Source organism: Lissotriton helveticus, chromosome 8 (genome assembly GCF_964261635.1).
Source record: "Lissotriton helveticus chromosome 8, aLisHel1.1, whole genome shotgun sequence".
Classification (NCBI taxonomy): Eukaryota; Metazoa; Chordata; class Amphibia; order Caudata; family Salamandridae; genus Lissotriton; species Lissotriton helveticus.
Genome location: NC_136069.1, coordinates 1,488,938,077 through 1,488,959,333, shown reverse-complemented (window position 1 = coordinate 1,488,959,333; position 21,257 = coordinate 1,488,938,077). Strand labels below are relative to the sequence as shown.

General features: G+C 40.8%; 1 protein-coding gene across 3 annotated transcripts in view; it reads right to left on the bottom strand.

The window, feature by feature from the left end:
• The window catches only part of GRM5 (glutamate metabotropic receptor 5), a 967,370-nt gene that overhangs the window by 108,132 nt on the left and 837,981 nt on the right, over positions 1–21,257 (bottom strand). For all 3 annotated transcript variants that reach the window (XM_078658429.1, XM_078658430.1, XM_078658431.1), the window contains exon 6: positions 20,108–20,234. In XM_078658429.1, the coding sequence (XP_078514555.1) occupies positions 20,108–20,234 (127 nt within the window). The remainder of the gene's footprint in view (positions 1–20,107; positions 20,235–21,257) is intronic.

The following is a 21,257-nucleotide window of genomic DNA, read 5'->3' as shown; positions in this document are numbered from 1 at the left end:
CAATAAACATGTCACTTGCATTTAACTCCATGTTGCCCCTCGCAGCTGACCACAGGTTATGTAGACAACTTCAACATATACAATTGCATAAACATGCCACCTAATGGTATTTAGAATCACCTGTTGCTATTCAGGAAGTTAATGGTTACAGCCGACCCTTGACATATTTTTTTATTTTAGACTTCCAGTCACACACAGAAAGATCAATAATATGTTTCCTTCTGCCCCTCCATCATTATCATGCTGGCAAAATTTCTGGACACCCCCTCTCAGCGGAGACTTGTTTGCCATCTATATGCTGTTATGCAAAGCAATGCACCATTAGACGTTCCTAAAACAAGATCCAATGGCTACTTGCTCCTGAACCATCCCCTGTTAAGCAGCAGTGGAGGTTTTGCTGTGACCAGACAAGTGCTGTCTCACCTAATTCTAGGCTGCGATTGATAGATGTTAAGTTCCTTCATAGAATATTCAACACCCAGACTCCTTGTGCAAAATGGGCCTTAGAGACAATGCAAACTATTCTGGCTTTGGGGCCGAGATGCAGGCTTCCTCTACCTGCCATGGTCAAGTCCAGGATTTGCAGAATTCTGAATGATGTTGATATAAGTGACAACAGCAGTGATTGGCTTTGTTATCCAGAGGACGCTACTAATGTCCCTTTCGCAACGTGAGACATTGTGGTGGAGGTACGGAAACTGAAGGCCTTGATGGTTCTCTTGGCGAAACACAGAGTGATCATTCTTGGTATGGTTAGTGACTGTCTGTGGGATGTGGTATAGTGCCTGGAACAATGAAATGCATTTTGGGAATTTATGCAGATCAAATTCAGGTCTACAGGAGTCCCTTCAAAGCTGATCTTTTTTTACAGAATGATGTGGAAAGCTTTGGAAATAAGACCAATGGAAATCCAAGATGGTCACAAGGGTGCTGAGAGCAATTGACATTAGATGTACAGACACATACAGTGTTGCATATTAAGGTGGTGAATATAGCATTCTGGCATCATGGTGGTATTTGGGGTGATTGGGAACAACAATTTTGGCAATCATTCAGTGCTCTTCTGTGTTCTGTATATGTGCAGAGTGGTTATAGATTATATTTATTTCTATTTGTATTTTTTAAAACTCTAATAAACAAATTAAAACAAATACAAGAGTACTACAGGAGTATCACTTTATGTACTCCAAAATACCTTTGTGAAAAGGCACTGTGTCTTGCGCTGAATCATGAAATGCAGTAGTATCACAGCATACACACCCATAGAGACACCTTAACATCTTCTGGTAATTGATGGATTAACTCAAAATGAATGTTTATCTCTGTTATGTTTTTGTGCATTGCTTCATATTTTCTGTCAGAGGAGATACTAAACACATGAAACCTTGGATTTTGTGTGAAGTTCAATCACTCTCATCTTTCAGGGACCTTTATAGCAGGTGACTTTCATCCAAAAGATTCAGTCCACTCCTTGATTAAAATTTAAATTATGATTTATTGTGCAGCACGAAATCCTCATTATGACTTTCTGGGGTTTTGAAGCGAAAAATAGTGGAAACTGGTCGCATATGGCCTTTTAAACGCAGACCACAAAAAGGAAAGAGCGGATTGATGGTTAGAAAGCTCCTAACTTTCCCCAAAAGGTGATTCATAAGTATGCATTCATCATTAGTTTTAGCCTATTTCACGCCTTTCAGAGTTTATTACACCTCTGTTGGATTCCTTATAACATCCCAGCAGGGTGATAAAATGGAGCTATATTTTCACCCCGCTAAGATATCCTTTATGTGCAGGCTACATAGAAGATCTGCTGTGATTCATTTACGAAATAAAGTTTAAAGGCTGGATTAATTCTGCATTCCATCAATGCTGTGAAGCCATGTCCTCTGGAGCATTCATAGGAAATGTCTCTATGGTAAAGGTTCAACAAGGACATCAGAAGCAGGGTATTGAAACAGCATGCGAGAAAGGCCATGAGAGCATCTGAAACCTGAGCCTGATTCCAGTGTGACCTTGAGTCTGAAAATGGTCGACACATCACAGCTCTGTGAAAAGATCTGCATGATCACCTAGGGCCAGATGTAGGTAAATTTCATTTACCGACCTCTTAAATACCGAGTCATACCGACTCGGTATTTAAGAGGTCGGAAAATAAAAATACCGAGATGTAGGTAATTGCAGATGTGCAATTACCGAATCGGAAACAGTCGGTAATTTCCGATGTGGTAAATACCGACCAGTTAATGCCCATGCATTCCTACGGGCTTTGAAGCCCATAGGATTGATTGGGCATTTACCGGTCGGTATTTACCACATCGGAAAATACCGACTGTCACAAGGGTGCAGGGGGTGTCACTTTGACACCCTCTGGCACCCCCAAAAGAGGCTCGGGTGCCATGTGGCAGGCATACCTGCCCTAAGGGCAGGTCTGCCTGTCATATGGCATAGGTGTGCATGCACACATGTGCATGCACACCAGAAACGGTATTTTACCATCAAGTAGTATTTGATGGTAAAATACCGATGTTGTACTGCTTGTGGGACTCAGAAGAGTCCCACCTACATACCAATTTTCCGGAATCAGTAATGATACCGACTCGGTATTTTACATACTCGGTAAATTTACCTATCGGTAAATTTACCGAGTCTGTAAATTACAGGGACCTACATGTCAAATTGCTTTTACCGGGTGGTAACGGCCGAATTCGGCCGTTACCACCCGGTAAAAGCCTACCTACATCTGGCCCCTAGTGAGTTAAAAGCTCGCCCCTGACATCTGTGTAACCTGAAGGTTTAAGCCCTGGCAAGGCTAACTCAGAGGTCCATCTTTTAAAATTGGTAAATTGATATGTTGATAAATTAAATGCGATTAAAATGAGTCATAGAAGCACTTTTTATTCACAATGCTTGTGAAGACTTCAAAAACTGTAATAAACACTACATAAATACAAAATGTAATATTTAGCTCATGTTTCATCTTCAGAAGACATGTGCAGGATTAGTCACACTGCTCCTGAATGTAATATGAGTGAGATGTTTATAGCCCAAACCCAGTTTTTACAGTTTCAAGGGTATTCAACTATAAAATACAATTAAACTAATTTGCAAACGCGGGCTGGTGTAACTTGAAAAAAAGATATATTAAGAACACTTTTTTAAATGGAATTTACGGAATATTATCTCTGTGATGAATGCCCACGCTGAAAACAACATGCATTTCTGGGCGCTTTCCTTTTACTTAGCTGCACTAATTTGACATCTGAGACGAAGAATAAATGATTCTGAACTTGTGGGAAAGCTGCATTACAGATGGAATTTACAAATGTCAGCTGCCTTGATTTTTCACAGTCCTAAATTTACTTACAGTTAGGAATATTGTCGTTCTCAGCAGGGCAGGTTCAAGGGAGAGACTATGTAGATTTTTGGGACCTGGCACCAAGTCATAATTTTGTGGCTATGCACAAACATTTGCAGTGCATTTTCCCACCCTAAAATCACATAAAAGGACTGCTAAAAAGTTCTCAATAGGTGTGCGTTTAGAGTTGAAAAGTTCAGCAAAAACTCTATTATTTCGAAAAGCTGCAAGGGTTGAGATTTCGCCACAAAGTAAAATATCTTTCAACTAGATATAAAAAATTAGGAAAAACGCAAGTTCATTTTTTCTCCTAACTGTAAACCCTCGATTGTCACTTTGTGGATAATCGCAGGAACCGAATAAATGATTTAGTAGCACTCAGGACAATTTGTGATTTTCTATTTTACCAATCCCATCAAATGATTAAAGGGCCATGCACGTTAAAGAAAAGAAAACGTTCTTTTTTTATATTGGCTAGGGTCCAGCAGCACCCCCATATTAAAGTTTTACAAAAAACATGATAAAAGAAAACGAGCATTCACAAGGCAAGCAGCCAATGCCAGACCTAATGACTTTGCTGTGCTTGTTATCAGTGCATGGGAGTTGCTTCAGAAGGCAAAATCCCACACTTTAGCTGTGCATGTTTTAAAATTCCTGCCAGATGGTTTTTGTTGATGCTTAGCAATGATACACGGGAATTAGGAAATCCCAATACATCGGGTTTGGCAGCAGCAAAAGTTTGAGATTAATTTAAATGGGGGGCAAATGTGCGATGCGAATACTTGTACTGAGAAACTGGTGTACTTCTCAAAATTCTTTAATAAAAAAAATCATATTTTTAGCAGCCATCTATGTCAGATATGCATCACAGTGACAGTGCTTAATTTGTAATAGAAAAGGTGACATTTTTTTATAGCGGCACAACTACCATGGTTGTTTATTCCTAATTCCATTTCATGCCTCTTTCATACACAACCAGACTTTCCATGCACCTTTATCTCAGTTTTTCAGCTTCTGTATCATTTGTCACTGTTTTTCCCTTTATCCCTTCCTCCTCCTTTCACACTTCCCTGCCTATCTCTCCCTTGTTCTGGGTCAAAGGAAGCTGATGAAAAATAAGTAATTGTCCCCCAAAGAGACCCAACTTGCAAACACAAGCTCAATTTAAGCACTGGTCGTTCACTATATATCTCGCAGGGACCCTATTGCTTTCCAACCTCATCATGGCACCATGCTCACCTTCACACTCTTGGCCAGAGTAGAATGTTCAATTCCTTTACTTTTAATTTTGTTGAGCTTGAACGACATGGTTGAGTCCAAAACACAAGTATAAATTACAGATACTATGAGACAGTATGGAGCAAAGGTGTCTATTAGAATTAGACAAAGAGAAATCCTGAGCCCTTTTTGAAGTCCAGAAGGATGGGTTCATGATGCAGTGTGGCCAGAGTGAGTTCCACTGCTTAGTCTACTCTACATATCTTCCAAATTTGTTGGTACTGCAGAGGAGATCTGCTACTGGAAGCCAGAAGGTCTCAGCTTCCATTAGAAGCCAGAATCACATTAAAGGTTCTTTGCACCATCACCAAGAATAGATGCAGGAATTGGCCCCACACTACACACTAATTAGAAATCTCCAATCAGCATCCACTCATTTCATACATTATTGATTGTTCAAGCATTGAATGCCACTATATTGTTCTAATTAAGAATAATAAGCAAATGTTTCTTAGTGTACTTTAATAGATGTATTTTTAAAGGCTAGGTTTACACCCTTAGTTTAAATTACTCTGATTGAAAAATGTAAGGGTTAGGATAAATTATTTACTTTAAATTACTAATTTTAATCAATGCTTAGTGTGAATGCTTAAATAATGAAAGTACAGAATACATTACCTTATTTTACCATATGTGTAGGGTGATATTGTCTAATTTATTGAACTAGTATGATCAAAATATTAATCCAATCTAATTCCATTTATAGCACATTACATTCATTGAAAAAAACATGATATAATTGATTAAATCAATTAAAGATGAGAGGAAGGGTTAAGTATTATAAAAGAAATAGCTTAATTTTAACTAATGAATGTTTTGCATTAGGTGAACAGATGTGCATGTATTTAAATGTTAACTAGTTTATTTTAAATGAATTAAGGTTCAATGTTGAGAGGAAGTATTTACAATATCTTAATTTTAACTAGTTGAAGGTTGGTTTGGCATTGTGTTATTGCTCTATTTCAATGTAATTTGATGAAATAATGAATACATTCGGAGAGTTTGGTTTACTAGTTCCGTAACCTAAATGTTAAGTAAAATACACAAAGGGTTATGGGTATCAGTAATTGTGTATTTTAATTACACAATTCCTAAATTAAAATATAAGGATTAGGGTTAAATGTTTACTTTAACATACTATAAGCATTAACGGTGTTAGGGTTGGCATAATAATTAGGTTAGGGTCATTTTGCATTTTAAAATAATTAAATGGTAATACAGAAAAGACAGAGTAAGTATTGAGTTAGTTTATCGATTTAAATTTGAATTGAGTCAACCTAATTAAGTTAATTATTCTAAATGGACCGAGGGTCTGGGGTTTCACTTAATGTGATGGACATTAAATATGTATTACTGTAAGTGATAGCAATTTAGTTCAGTGTTGTTTCTTAGAATTTACCTTAGTTAGGGATTTAGGTTAAACATTTAAAAATGTTTACTTTAAACAGTTGATATAGGTGCAGAGTCAGTATAGTGTGGCTTAAGTAAAAGTGAAATGTATTAGAAATGTACGTAAGGATCTGGTGACAGCCAATGAAGTGGCATCAATGTAGTTATACCTCGAAGTAGTAGTGATCAAAGGTGTTGATTACAACCTGTCGAAGGATATATGGTATTTGCACATTAAAATCCTGGAGGCTACCTTTTGGACAACTTGGGTCTTTAGGTGTAGCTTCGTGAAGGATGGACACATTGGAACTTTATGGCTGACCTCAGATGGCATAACTTGTTCATGCATTGAAAATCCTTTCTGTGGTAGTATGTTGGGACTTGTGTCCGAGCAAATATATCCCACTTTTCTTCCAATGCCTGCCAATGCTCAGTCAAGTGTTCCTCGCCTTATCTTAAATGAGAAGATTGTAATTGCACTCTCAGGACTATATAGCAGTGGACACACCGGAGTGCTGTGCTACTGTGGGAACTGTTCTCAGAGAGGGTGCATGGTCTCTTCTTCTGGCAAGTTTAGTCAACTGCTTTGCTATTTTTTCCACACATAATTTTGTTTTTATATACGTTTATAGATTATTTCACTTGTCAGTTTCTTATAGAATCGTCTTTTTGGCTAAAGTGTTTCAATTTCAAAAAGTCTTTTTGGTGTGTTCATTAATGGACATTAAAATAAAGTCACATTCCATCCGTATTTAAGAATGACAATTTAGCCGCAAACAGACTGTGAAATGAGCAACTATTTCTGAGATACACAGATGCTTTTGTGGCTGAAAGTTTGCTCTTCACACTATGACATCTTAGATCAATGGAGAATGGATCTCAGAAAGAAAATGTGTTAAGATTTTCTGTTGATTCTCGGAAAGCAGGCCCTTCATTCACTACTTGTGTCCCAATCCATAAACTAATCAGTACTGTCCAGATCAATGACAGCAGATCTCTATTGTTGATTGGCTTTGCTGGCGTTCCTGCATGTTAGCTTAGGCAGTGTGATTAAAATTACGATGTGATTATTTTTGTCAATCTCCTCTGCAATTTTGCATTTCTGTTGGTCTCATTCGGCAGTGTCTAGAGACAAGCACCTTGTTTCTTACTAAATCCATTTGTGTAGGGAATATGGGAATTCGTTAAGTGTCGTTAATGGGAGCCTGTCAATTAAAAACATCAATTATTAAAATGTTTTGTAGGAATTTATAAAGTGCACTATCGCCTGACAGGGCATTTTGACACTATCCATCAACATAAGTACAAATGTGGAGGGATGCTACTTCACATAGCTGTTAGAGACCTGGTAAATCCATATAGATTTGTGTAAGTAAACATTTGGGTTTTTTGTCAGTTCATTAGGAGAGAACAAGACTATAGGGGCAGGAGTTGGGAGGAACAGTGTTCAAGACTATCAGTGTAATCGGAGATGATGTCCTCTTTTCTTTTCTCAAATATCTTAGTTTGCCCTAGCCAGGACGTCTAAGTTGGAATACCATCTATGTATGAGACAGGACATCTAAGGTAGAGTATCTTCCCTATGCAGTGGCATATATTGCATGTTTGACAGCAGTGGCATAATACAGGCCCCTGCAGCCCCTGCGTTGCATGGGGGCTGAACCCTCCAGTGGGCCCTCAACCCAAGGTTTAAGCATATCTGTGATAAATTGAAGTCGCTGAGGCTTCTCATTATATTTTGCAGGTGGGCCCCATCATTTATCGTTATGGCTCTGGTTGATGGTGAGGTGTGTTCTTGGTTCAAGTATTTAAAAGCTTAGGGAATTAACTAATATCTTCATAAGCCCTCAACATGAGTTAAAGGCTAAATTCTGATCTCTGCTCAAACATATGTTTGTACATGGATTGGAATTAAAAGTTGTGTGACAATTAGCACACTCTTTCAATTCTCCCCTCTGTCACAATCCAATTATTAGAACCTTAACAATTCACCTAAAAATAAGCAACTGTTACAGCGATGTTATAGTAAGGAAATGGAATGAAACAAACCTTGGAAATTCACTGAACAAAACAAAGGTTACAGGGTTGTTATAGTTAGGCTCAAGTTTCACTCATACAAGCTGAGCTAACTATAACTCGTGCCCCCGCAATGCACTACTTATTTCCTCACATATTACATCACTCATGACATCTCAAATGACATCACTCATGACATCACTGATGACATCATCCACATAATCACTAATGCACCCACTCACACTCCCATAGAAACGTTCATACACCCACTCCCACACAACCTGCTGTCCATAGTGGCTGCATTTTTTTCTTCATTGCTCACCATCTATCAACAGTCATTTTGACTCCGGAACATCTTTCAGAGCATATTGAGGAAGCATAGTGAGTGGCTGCTATGGAGAGAACTGTTCAGCCCCTCCGTGAGCATACCACTGATGGCTTTTCACTCCTACGTTATCCAATGCAAATTATCACTCAAATAAGATTGACATCATGTCATGGTAGCTCTTGAAGAATCAAAGTGGTTCACAGAGCATCTGCTTTTTTATCATTGGACAGAAGCATTTGCTATTTTCTTATTGGGCAAACTGAATGTGCTAAAGAAGCTAATTTCATTGAATGATAACCTAGTAATCCCCATCTGTCTTTTGAATGTAGCTTCCTAATAGATAGCCAATGTATTCACGGTAACTACTGCCTGCACCAATACTTTCTTCCCTTTGTGATTAGAAATGCTTTTTAGTGGTATACACACACCATGTATCACAAAATTATAGTTCTGGACACTGGTTATTTACTCACATTTGTGTCTTAGTTCGTGTACAGGCATAGACTAATGACCTCGTCTTTAGAGATTAACTTTGCTGTTCTTCATCAGTTCCCCTCAGAAGAAAGTTGTCCAAAAGATCTTACACTTCTCAATTACTGGCTCACCCATTTAGTGAAAGTCACTGGCAGTCAGCGGTTCATATAGTAAACTCTAAATGAGTCCTTTATCCTTGTCCTTGAAAACATCCATGGAGTTTTTCTATTTCTAAGATTTAAACCCTTGAGCCTATAAGAGTGGGATTCACATAATATTACAATTTACTCTGAAGCATCTCTAAATGTGGTTTAGTTGCTGAACGCCCTCTCTGGTTGTCCGAGCAGGGTCTCCCAGAATGCCCTCTAACAGAGAGCTCACCTGGCCATCCACAGCCTGGGCTACCGAGACTCACTGGTGGTGCTGGGTCCTGAGTAGTCCTCTTCCCGCTCTGAGGCTGTGTCATGCGAGGACTAGTGCTGCTGTCCCGGCTGGGTAAGTGGGGGCCTTCGCTCGCTGCACAGCCCCCTCCTAATGAAGCTCTTTGCCCTGGGTTCCAGTGGGGGCCTTCTGACCTGCCCTGTGCTTTGGACTCACAGAGCGTGGGAGACCTATGGGGTAAAGAGACAGCTGAGGGTGACTGCTCCAACCACTCAGCCTGTGGGACTTTCCAGCTGAGATACTCTTGCCTGCTCAAGGGGTCGCATCTTAAGGGGGTCAATCGACAGATATAGTTTGGCCCATCTGGGGGTGCCTGCAATATTAAGCCTTGACCACTTGGCCCAGCCCGCCCCCTCTCCTCACCACCTGGCCAGTTCATCAGGTACCACAACACACATTGCTGCCCTCACCCATCATCCTGCTCCCACTGAATTCTCTGCCAATTGCATCTCCCTAGACTCTCCAATGTGTTGGTTGTCGAGGTCTGGGGTTGGTCCCATTGGGTACGAGCCTGCCTGAGGTGGTGATGCTCCATGTCCTGCCTCTTGGGACACAGCTCTGTGACATGAAGGTAGGCTGATTCTGCTGTTGGCCATAGGATCACTGCTTCCATAGTGATCCAATTATTTGGCAAGGGGAACCACCTCCCCCTCTGGACTGTTCCAGTTGCTCCACAAAGACTGGACTGTCCTACTGGGGGCATCTGTTATTCCATTGTCACTAGTTGCACCCACCACTACTTAGAAGCAATGCCCTTCTCATAATGGGAAGAACCAAGTTGACATGTTCAAACCCCCATCATCAGATGCTTCCTATTTGACACTTGGGAGAGCTGATGAGTCATTGGGCCAACACTCATCACCCATTAGGAATTTGCCAAACCCAACAGACAAACAACTAACGTCACTCCCTCCTTAGACCTCTGCAACAGACTCAGCGCCTTCTTTCACCTCAATTTCAAGACACTCTAGACAACTTCAACAAACAAGACCTCTGCACCGCCCCAACTCCCACCCACAGCGATGCCACCCAACAGATTCTCCTCATCTGGACCCCACTTATGATAGAAGACTCCGAAGCACCTTCTGACCCCTGCCTGCCCCACTTCTTCCATAGGGCCACCCCAGCCATCGCACCAGAGCTATGTCGAACCATCAACTGCTTTCTTGAGACAGCCACGTTCCCCGACAACTGGAAGCATGCCAAAGGCAACCACCTCCTAAAAAAGCCCTACGCAGACCTGACAGACCTCAAGAAATTCAGGCACATCTCACTGCTTCCATTTGCAGCCAGAGGCATCGAAAAGGCTGCCAACACCCAGCTAGCACACTTCATTGAAACCAACAACATCCTAGACACCTCTCAATCTGGATTCTGCAGCAACCACAGCACCGAAACCTCCCCCCTCGCCACCATTGATGACATCTGCACCCTCCTCGACCAAGGCCAAATGGAAGCCCTAATCCTCCTGTATCCTATCAGCATCCTTCGACACCGTCTCCCACTGCATACTAGACACCAGTCTCCACAGAATCAGCATCCAATGAAAGGCCCTAGACTGGTTACGATTATTCCTCTCAGGCAGAACACAGAGAATAAGACTCCCACCCTTCCTCTCAGTACCAAAAGTGATCAAATGTGGAGTACCCTAAGGATCCTCCCTCAGTCCCACCCTCTTCAACTTCTACATGGCCCCTTGCAACCATCATCAGAAACCACAGGCTCAACATCGTCTCTTACGTCGATGACACCCAGCTCATCCTTTCCATCACCATCGAACCCAACATCATCAGGCACAATTTCCAAGAAGGGATAAAAGCTGTCGCAACCTGGATGAGGAACAGCTGCCTGAAACTCAATTCGGAGATAACAGAAGTCCTCATCCTTGGCTCCACCCCCTCTGCATGGGACAACACCTGGTGACCCCCGACCTTTAGAAACCCACCCATCTCGGACCATTCATGTATCCTCTGCATCATACTCGACTCATCACTCACCATGAATTTGCCAGATCAATGCCGTCTCCTCCGCATGCTTCAACACCCCCGCATACTACGCAAGACATTCAAGTGGATCTCCCCTGACTCCAGGAAAACCATCACTCATCACCAGCAGACTGGACTATGGCAACGCCCTCTATGCCGGAATCAACAAAAAACTCCTCCGCAAACTCAAGACCATCCAGAATGCCGCAGCCAGACTAATCCTTGATATCCTATGGCACAACCACATCACCCAACACCTCCGCGACCTCCACTGGCTTCCCGTCGAGAAAATAATAACTTTCAAGCTGCTCATGCATGCCTACAAGCCCCTCCACAACACTGGACCCCAATACCTCAATGACCACATCTCCTTCCATGCCCCCAAGAGAAACCTCTGCTCAGCTGACCTCTCCATAGCCACCGTCCCACACTTCTACAGGACCAGAGCAGGTGGAAGATCCTTCTCCTACCTCACAGCCAAGGCCTGAAACGAGCTCCCTTCACTTCTGGAAGAGAACAACACTGCACCAATTCTGGAAAGACCTCAAAACCTGGCTCTTCGAATGACCTTAACTGAGCTGCTCACACACACCCCCAGCACCCTGAGACCCTCGTGGGTGAGTAGTGCGCTTCACAAAACCCTGACTGATTGACTGATTGATCAGCCGGGATCAACCGTGCCTTTTACTAACCCAATTGTTGCATTATTGAGCGAGGGATGAAGTGCTAAGGGAGGCCCATGGTTTGGGCACCTCCAGCAAGAAAACCACCAAAGTATTTTGTTTCCTGATTATTAGTTGGCAGTCCAACATCACCAAGTCACCTTCACAGGTGTCAAGCATAAGCTTCAAGAAATGGGACTCAAATATGTTCTCCTCTTGCCTGTAAAACGTATAATTATGGTATGCAGACATAATATCGAAGTTTAAATATCGATATACCATTATATCGATGTATAAATATCGATATGACAGAATATTGACCATCAAGAATATAGTCAACCAGAATATTAAAATGCAGGTAAGAAATATCATTTTAATTAATATTGATGTTAGTAATATCGTCAGTCAAAATATCGTTGTTAATAATATCGATTTTATTTAGTGTTTTGCATGTTAGTATATGTGTTAAAAATATAGCTTATTTTTTAATGTACGTTTGAATTTTTTACAAGTAAATAATTTTATGTGAATTCATTTTTGAGGATTTTAGATCTGTAATGGATGATGGGTTCATAGGGGAATAGGGTGGGAAATAATGTAATCATAATACATTTAATAATATTTTTTTAGAAGCTATTACTTAAAAAATCAAAACATAAATATTGTGTTTTAGCTATGTAGCGGGTTGTGGGTTTATAGGGTGATAGGGTGGGAAGTAAATTAATTTGACTTAATTAATGAATAATTTTATTAATTAATATTTTTGTATTTAATAATTTATATTGTTAATTGTGTGACTTAATTTGTTATTAATTGATTATTAACTGGTTATTAATAATTAATAATTAATTGGTAAATATGACAATTGTGTAATTTATTGCGGCGCGGGTTGTGTTTTTATAGGGGAGTAGGGTGGGAAGCAACTTAATTATAATTAATGTTTAATATTTTTATTAATTCATATTTATGTAATTAATATTGTATAGCGTTAAGTGTGTTATTTTTTTATTAATTACTTTTTGATTGGATATAATTATTAATGAATAATTGGTAAATATGTTAACTGTGTAATTTGTTTGTGGTGGGTTGATAGGGGAGTAGTGTGAGAAGTAATTACATTTTAATAAAATGTGTCCTTTTTTATACAATATTTATTTAAAGTAATTTTATAGTGTTAATTGTGTGAACTAATTATGATTTTGTTTCTAAAAAAATATTTTACACTACATTAACTATAAAAGTAGGTAAATGTTGGATAGCGTAGGGGATAACATTACTATTCCCACTACAGAAAGTGCAGCAGTAGGGAAAGTGTTGGATAGCTGAAGGGAATAATTTACTATTCACACTCCAGCGAGTGCAACAGTAGGGAAAGTGTTGGATAGCAGGTGGGTAAAAATTACTATTCCCACTTAAATAAGCGCAACAGTAGGGAAAGTGTTGGATAGCGGGTAGATAAAAAATACTATTCCCACCGCAGCGAGTGCAACAGTAGGAAAAAGTGTTGGATGGCGGGTTTATAAAAACTACAATTCCCACTCCAGTGAGTGCAGCAGTAGGGAAAGTGGTGGATAGCGGGTGGATACAAATTACTATTCCCAGTCCAACGAGTGCAACAGTAGGCAAAGTGTTGGATAGCGGGTGGGTAAAAATTGCTATTCCCACTCCAGTGAAGTGCAACAGTAGGAAAAGTGTTGGATAGTGGGTGGGAAAAATGATTATTCCCACTCCAGCGAGTGCAACAGTAGGGAAAGTGTTGGATAGCGGAGGGGAAAACTTTAGTATTCCCACTCCTGCAAAAACATTAATTAACAAAAATGTATTTTTCAAAAATAATTTACCCCCCACTATATTCCCCTATATTCACCACCTATATTGTAAAATATTACACAGTTAACATAACTATTTAACAATTAATTAATTAACTAATAACAATTAACAAGCACATTAAAATAAATTTTAATATTTTAATGTATTATATATATATGTTTTATTTTTATATTTATTTTACAGGTTTATGTATATATATATATATGCATTTATAACTTTTCTTATGTTTTTAACAGTTTATAATTAAATAAAATGATTAATTATTAATATTACTAAGTTAATATATATTGTATAAAAGATGAAATGTTTAATTGTTTTATTTGACATTTATCATTTATCAGTTTTTAACAGTTTCAAATAATTCTAACTATGTTTTTATTAATTGTATTTATAATTTAATCATTTTTATATTATTTTTAAGACATTTTAAAAAAACGATATTTTAAACAATGTTTTAAACGATATTTTGGTTTCAATATTTTTTACTTACCATTGTAGAGATAGGCTCTCGATATTCTGTCCATCGATATTTTAGAGTCGATATTCCTGTAGCTCGACATTCTGTACGTCGATATTCTGTCAGTGATCCTAAAATTATATCTGATGGTATGTAACACTTCTTCACTGATCCTGAGGTCTGCTTGGGACAGAGCTTAGGGATGACAGCTGTCTTCACTGAGCCCTTTCTGAGTCTGGCCCTCACCCAGGTTGCTGTCACCACTGCAGTGGCTTGGGTTCTAACAGGCCCCCAATGTCAACACAGACCCTGTCACCGGCACAGGCTCAGGATTCTCTACAGATGGCATTGGCAGTAGAGGCCTGCTCCGAAGATCTGTCCCTGCACTTCAGTGTATCACCTACATCTGACCATGAGGACACATCAATGTCCCAGTTCCCTATGGAGTATCAAGCATCACCCCGGCTGTAACACCACAAACAGCAAATAAACTAATGTGAACTTGTCACAGGTTTCTAAGTCACTCTCTTGTCTGGGCCCCTCTCACTATTCCTTGGGGAGACCTTTACAACTACACTCTTGTTGTACATTATCCCTGGGGCCCTTAAAACTACAATACACCCTGCTTAACCATACCTGGACTAGCAGCCCCATCTAATCAACCTTCTTTGGTGGGATTACCTTTTTGATGTTTTCTGCCACTTTGGTTTTGGCCCATGCATTGGAGGGCTCATACAGATTCTCTATTCACAGACAACTGCTCAATGTGAATAAGAAAGTTTATTTACCCCCCTTTGCAGTAGGATGATGTATGCGGCAGGGCTGTCCTGTGTGCCCACTTTTGTTCGCCCTGGCCGTGGCGCGATTGAAAATTAAAATGGTCAGGCTTGGACGAACTGGGGTATCCCTCTTTCAGATAGGGTCCACGTGGTTTCCTTTTACGTGGATGATCTCCTAGTCTTTTTTAAGGGTTACCTGTCACCTTCACCAGAGCACCAATGCCTCTTTCAGAACTTTGAGGCCACATCAGGCCTCGGGTCAATTGGTCGAAATCATGTGCTTTCCCTCTTGTTCTGGATCCCCCCAAATCTCTCATAGATCTAAGAGGGGATTCCTTATGTTTGAAGGGAGCTAATTTCACTACCTCAGCATCAGGATATACCGTTCAGACAAGGACCTGTTAGACGGTAATCTTACCAGAGCACTATCAGAACTTAAATCATAGATCTCTTTCTGGAGAACCCATCATCTGTCCCACAAAGGATGCCTAGCTCTTTGGAAGAAGGTGGTTTTCCCCCGTAGTTGATATTACTTCACAAATCTACTATTTATTTTTAGGCCCTCATTTTTATGTGACTAAATGGACTTTTGGGAGATTTATTATGGCACACTGTGAGATGACGACTTGCCAATGACAAAATTTGCCTCCCGGTGTAGCCAGGTCATTTGAGTTATACTCATTAGCAGCCCAGTGTAAGTGGTTGTGTTGATGGCTAGTGGGACTCTCCCTCATAGAGACCCCTAAATAGGCCCCACCCCTCTGAGTAGGGGGCATAAATGTGCTTCTTTTTACATCCTCTCATCATCTCTACTTCCACCCCATCTTCTTTGTGTGGCATTGCATATCTACTCTACTTTACTTACTCTCAGCAAGAGGATGATACGCTATGTCCAGGCGGTCCCCCTATTGAGCCTCAGTACTAAAACACATGTTACTGGAAATGGCAAGCTTGATCCCTGGGACAAAATCAATGTCATAATGGTGGGTGATCTTTCTGGAGACAATGGTCTCCTTACTTCTTAAGAGCTTGTCTAACCATTTGACCTCCACAGTGACCAATTTCTGCTGCGTAATATAATTTTTCATGCTTTACGCAAGATATCGACTCCCCCAGTTTCGACCCTTAAGGCCCACCTCCTTCTGAAGGTGGTTTACACAATGGGCCATGGGTGTCAACATACCTCCTGTTTTTTTTAAATCATTAATACTGCCTGCCTCACATAGTTTGGCCCCGCTAAGGTACAACTGAGAAACAGATGCCAACAGCCTTGCATGATAAGGAAAGGCCTTAGCCCTTTAAATGCCTTGTTTAATGTCCCGCTATGCAAATTTTTTATTGATTCAGTATTTTGTATTGCACAGGGCTTATCTTTCACCCAAAGCCCTTAATAGATGCTTCTCCTGCACTGTGGTATCCTGTTCTCGCTGTTTCCACCCGGTGGCAGATTTTCCCCATATGCTTTGGAGTCTGGACTTGTCCACATCTTTTACCATTCTGTACGTGTGTCAAAAATATTTTGGCCTCTATTACAACACATCTGGTTTCCCTAGATTCGGGATCAGTCACACTGGGTAATACAGGTGTTCCAAAAAATTAATGTGCTGTCTCAAGTTTGGTCAACTTGGCTCCCTACTGCCTACTGCTTAACAGCGCGATCACCTCTCATTGGAATGCTCAACTTCCACCCTTGATTACAGCCTGGACTTGTGTCCTCACGAAATGGACCAAGGCCGAAGGATCTGATCTGCACAGAGTGGAGGCTAGATGGGTTTATAGGCATCCCTAAGCTGTGCAATGTGATACTGTGGCCGTGGGCAGTCTACTACAGATTTCGCTAGCAAGTAAACAACCCCTACCAAAATATCTTGCAGCTCCACACCTCCTGGCCTCACACCAACATCCAATAGACCCTGAGAAGTGTGGCTCAATGGTTAGAGCGGCAGACCCTGATGCAGAGGTCTAGCCCGGGACCAGGGTTCAATTCCTCGGCGGGTCTTGGGCTCAAAATTCCACGGACCTGATAATTCTCGCCTCGGTGCCTATTCCAATCATGGAGTCCCACTCTGCAACTCTGGGCAATAGCTTGCTTAATCTCCACATCGGCCCCCACAACGCTAAGGATGCCTGGCCTCCACCTTGGGGGTGCCCAGGAGTGGACACCTCACAGGGAAAGCTAGGATGGGTTCCACAGCGGTATTCGTACAAGCGCCTTGAGACCCTTGCGGGTGAGTAGTGCGCTATACAAGTATCAATTTACATTTTTACATTTTGTTTCACACACACACACACACTGACTCCCCGTGCCCATAGCCATTCTCCATAACGCTCTACCTTCCCCATATTTTACCTTCTTTTCCCTGGTTCCTACCCTAGTCATGCAATGTGGTTCAAATACACCAGCACCATTTAATCCAATCCTTTCACTCTGGTGTACTGCATGACACTGCAATGCAATGAAAGCCATTTCTTCTCCATCTTCCTCCAGGTTTTGCACAGTTGTTGTCAGTATCACCAGTGTACTCAATATGTTATTTGCTTGTTGTGGCACTCTGCTGTGACCGTAGTGTACATTGTCTTTGACATTGCAGAAAGAGTGTAAAGAAAGATTGCTTTAAAAAAAACATATGGGCACCAACTTCAGTCATAATAACTAAAGTTCAGTTGAGCTCCCATATATGTTAGATAGATGACTTGAGACATCCTGCAGCTGAAACATTTGGGTAGCGGGTGACTAGATATGGTCACCAAGAGTGAACGAAGTGTCCAAGGACATACAAGGTCTTTATTTTTTTTAAATATCAGGATCTTCAAAAAAGTGCAAAGCTCTCAAAGTCCATTTATTAAAAAGGAAGGGGCAGTATCAGCAGTGTTTTGCTGCTGTGGTGGAGAACCATTTCCACTGCTGTCAAAGGTCCCTCATGCTAAAGGCTTGCCAGTCATTCACGAGCCGTATATTAAACCTTCCAGTGCAAAGTTTACCAGTCTCACTGGTCTACCAATGTACTGTGAATACCATTATAAATGTAAGGGCATGCTCTACCCCAGCCTCTCACATCTGGATCACCCTATTCTGCTCTTACACTGAATTGCCCCCTCCACAAATTGCACTGACAATCCATCAACGTCCTCTGCTGACATCCTCCCAGGTGGTGCTCACTGATGATCATCGGAGGGTGCATTTAAAGCCCCACCATTGCCTGCTTAAGGATGTCCTGTCCAAGGGACAACCTAGAGCAGGTAAAAGCCATTAGAGAAGTGTGTTGGGGCTTTCCACTTTTCCTGAGTGACTTGGGTAACCAGTAAACGTCAGCCGTATTTGTGTAAAGTGGAGATGGCAGCACACAAGACTGTGGTGGTCCAAATCATTATGGTCCTTTCTGGATGCTCCGGTGGCAGTTAAATGCCATAACCTTTTTAGAGAGCTATTTAGAAGTGTTAAATCATATTTTTAAAACAGCAGAGGATCTTTACTGATGGTGATCTCAAGGCAGACCAAGCCAATTGAAAGAGCTAATCTGATGAAGTAGAATGTCGAAAGGCTATATTCACTGTTTTGCTGTTCAGCAAGCTCAAGATCATCATATAGGAATCCTTCTTATCAATAATCCTGGATAGAATCCTCTGCTTCCAAATACATATCCAATTATAGGTGGTTAATTGACTTAGATTTGGAAATCTAAATAATGCCTCCTGATGATACTAGCAAGAGGCTTTATACATAGGTTGAACATGAAGTCCCACACCTATGTAGCTACTAATTTGAATAAGAAATTGTCCAGGACTGCGTTTATCTCATGTATAAGATAGCCTTGATTGATTATGACAAATAGTCTTGTCACCTTCTCAAGACACTCAAGCAATAGAGGATGATGCACTCTATCGGATTCCTGCATTAAGCCATCGACATTGGCTGCCAGTGGAGCAGGAGATTAATTTGACTTATTCCAGAAGGTCATGCACTCTAGTTGGAGGTGGTTCTCTCTTTCATGAAAAGGCAAACTGTTTCAGTACAACTGGGAAAGGTCTCTCTGTGACCTCTGTAGAATGTTGAATTAAACACAAAGAGGGGGGACTAGGGGCTAAAATAGGTCCAGCATACGTGCCCCAAGCAGATAGTCAACACGAGGTATGCAGTTCCTATAGAGAAAAAGAAGTTTTTTTACACAAAAAAAAGAAATGTCATTCTACTGATGCTGGTAAATTACATTAACACAGATTAAATCTGGAGGTATCTAGATTTAATAACCTCAACAACGATGCCCAGAAATCGGGTAATACAATGTTTACAATTGCTGAAATGTGAATGGAATATCATGAATCTGTCGTGAACTTTATGAAGGTTATAAGTATGTGAATACCAGACACTACATCATCTATTGGTTTAGAATATGTAAGAATGCTTATAAACGGAATTATTTTGAGATGTTTATACATGTAACAAATGTATGGCATGCTCATGGGAGAGGTACCTGTGAAATACCTGTTAGCTCAATATGTGATACATGAATTTTAAAAACAAAAAGATAAGAAACATAAAAAAGACTAAAGTTGATTTGAAGATAATAACCTTTCTTTAAAAAACAATTAATGAAGGCGGTGCTTCGCAGTGTGTCTCCCAATCTTCTGTTGATATATACTGAAAACTGGGTAGATCTTGGCAGGATTCTACACCCTTTCATGCTCATTTGTTCCAGGTCCATATATTGTTTACGACAGAATGAAATGTTGATGTGGCCCGGATATATCCAAATATTGAAGTGTCTATTGCATCGTCTCTAACAGAGTAGATTTCGGATCCTAACTTGTCTTTCTAGAAATGGATCGAACACTTTAATCAACACCCTGAACCACATCCCTTTTCAAAAGCCTGGTTCTATTCTGCCTTTGAGCTCATATTGCAGTCGCATATTTAAGTAGTCGAAGGGAAAGATCAATATATATTGAAAAGTCTCTGCAGAAACCCCACACACTGCTGCTGGTGAAAATATGCTTTCATTGATTTCTTGGTGGCTGTTCAATAAACAGCAAAAAAAACATTTTTTCAGCATCTCTCACAGAGGTGTGTACAGATCTTAACCTGCTTGTAGTTATAGTGTAGAAACACATTTACCTGTGAGGTCGTGTCTTGGCCAGGATCCAAGATTGCATGCCTGACATGTGTACTCATCAAATACAATTTCATTTTCCTTGCAAGGCGTGCATGTCCAACAGCAGCTGACTTCACCTTTACGAATCACCTAGAAATGTAAAAGAACGAGCTTTGATTGGAAATCAGTTTGCACACTTTTCCTACTAAGACGCAGCATAAATAGAGCAAAAGTAGTTTAACAATTGTTTGACAAAGGTGAGATGCCGGTTTTCTTGGGTGAAAGGCTGCTAAACAAGGCTTATCATGTACAAACAATTGGATCACATGTGGTAAACAAATGGAGTCAAATTCAGGCTGCAGATTTGAGGAAGGCAAAATGACTCTGGAGTGAGTGCAGCTGTGTTTTTGTGCCAGTCCTCCCTTTTCGCAAATCGATGGGGTAGTCAGGCAGGAACTGACTGAGCTCACATTACGCATCATGCATAACCAAACTTAGGCTGCTCTTAACAAATTTGGCTCACATCACCCCCCCCCCCCCCCCCCCCGCCTACCTCTCGTGCCGGTGATGAGAACAACTTCTTGTCAACAGTCTCCTGCCACCACATCAACATCACACTAGGAAGCATCATTGGCCAGTAAGGACCTTGATGAGCTCGTATCTATTAATGCTCAGCTGAACCCGCCCACCCCCAAATTAGCTGTAGGAATGTAATTGAATACTACTGGAATAGAAGTGTCTGAAAAGAAGTCAGGGGGCATTTCTCGCCCCTGCCTCCACTGCATCTTCCACTGTATTTGCGATGACCTAAGCCAGGAATGCCTTAGTGGAACAGGAATGTGGAAGGCACTGAATGTTTCTGTGCATTAGGGATGCACACCGCACATGCCATAGATACACACTGGCGTGCCACTTGAGTTTAAAGTAAGCAGAAAGTCAATATATGTGCACTAAATAAATTGCTCATGCACGTAATTTCTCCGTGAACATGTGGCATTTTCCCCAACCTCGGATAGCCCAAACAGCGTTTGTAAATGTTGGGCAATTTATGAGTTTCATATTGCAGGGTTGCAAAAAAAAAACAGTTCCCGAAACACCAATTCTAGACTGTAATTGTACGCCTGCACCATCCAATTATGAGTTTTTCTTCAGAATGGGAAATAACCAAGCAGA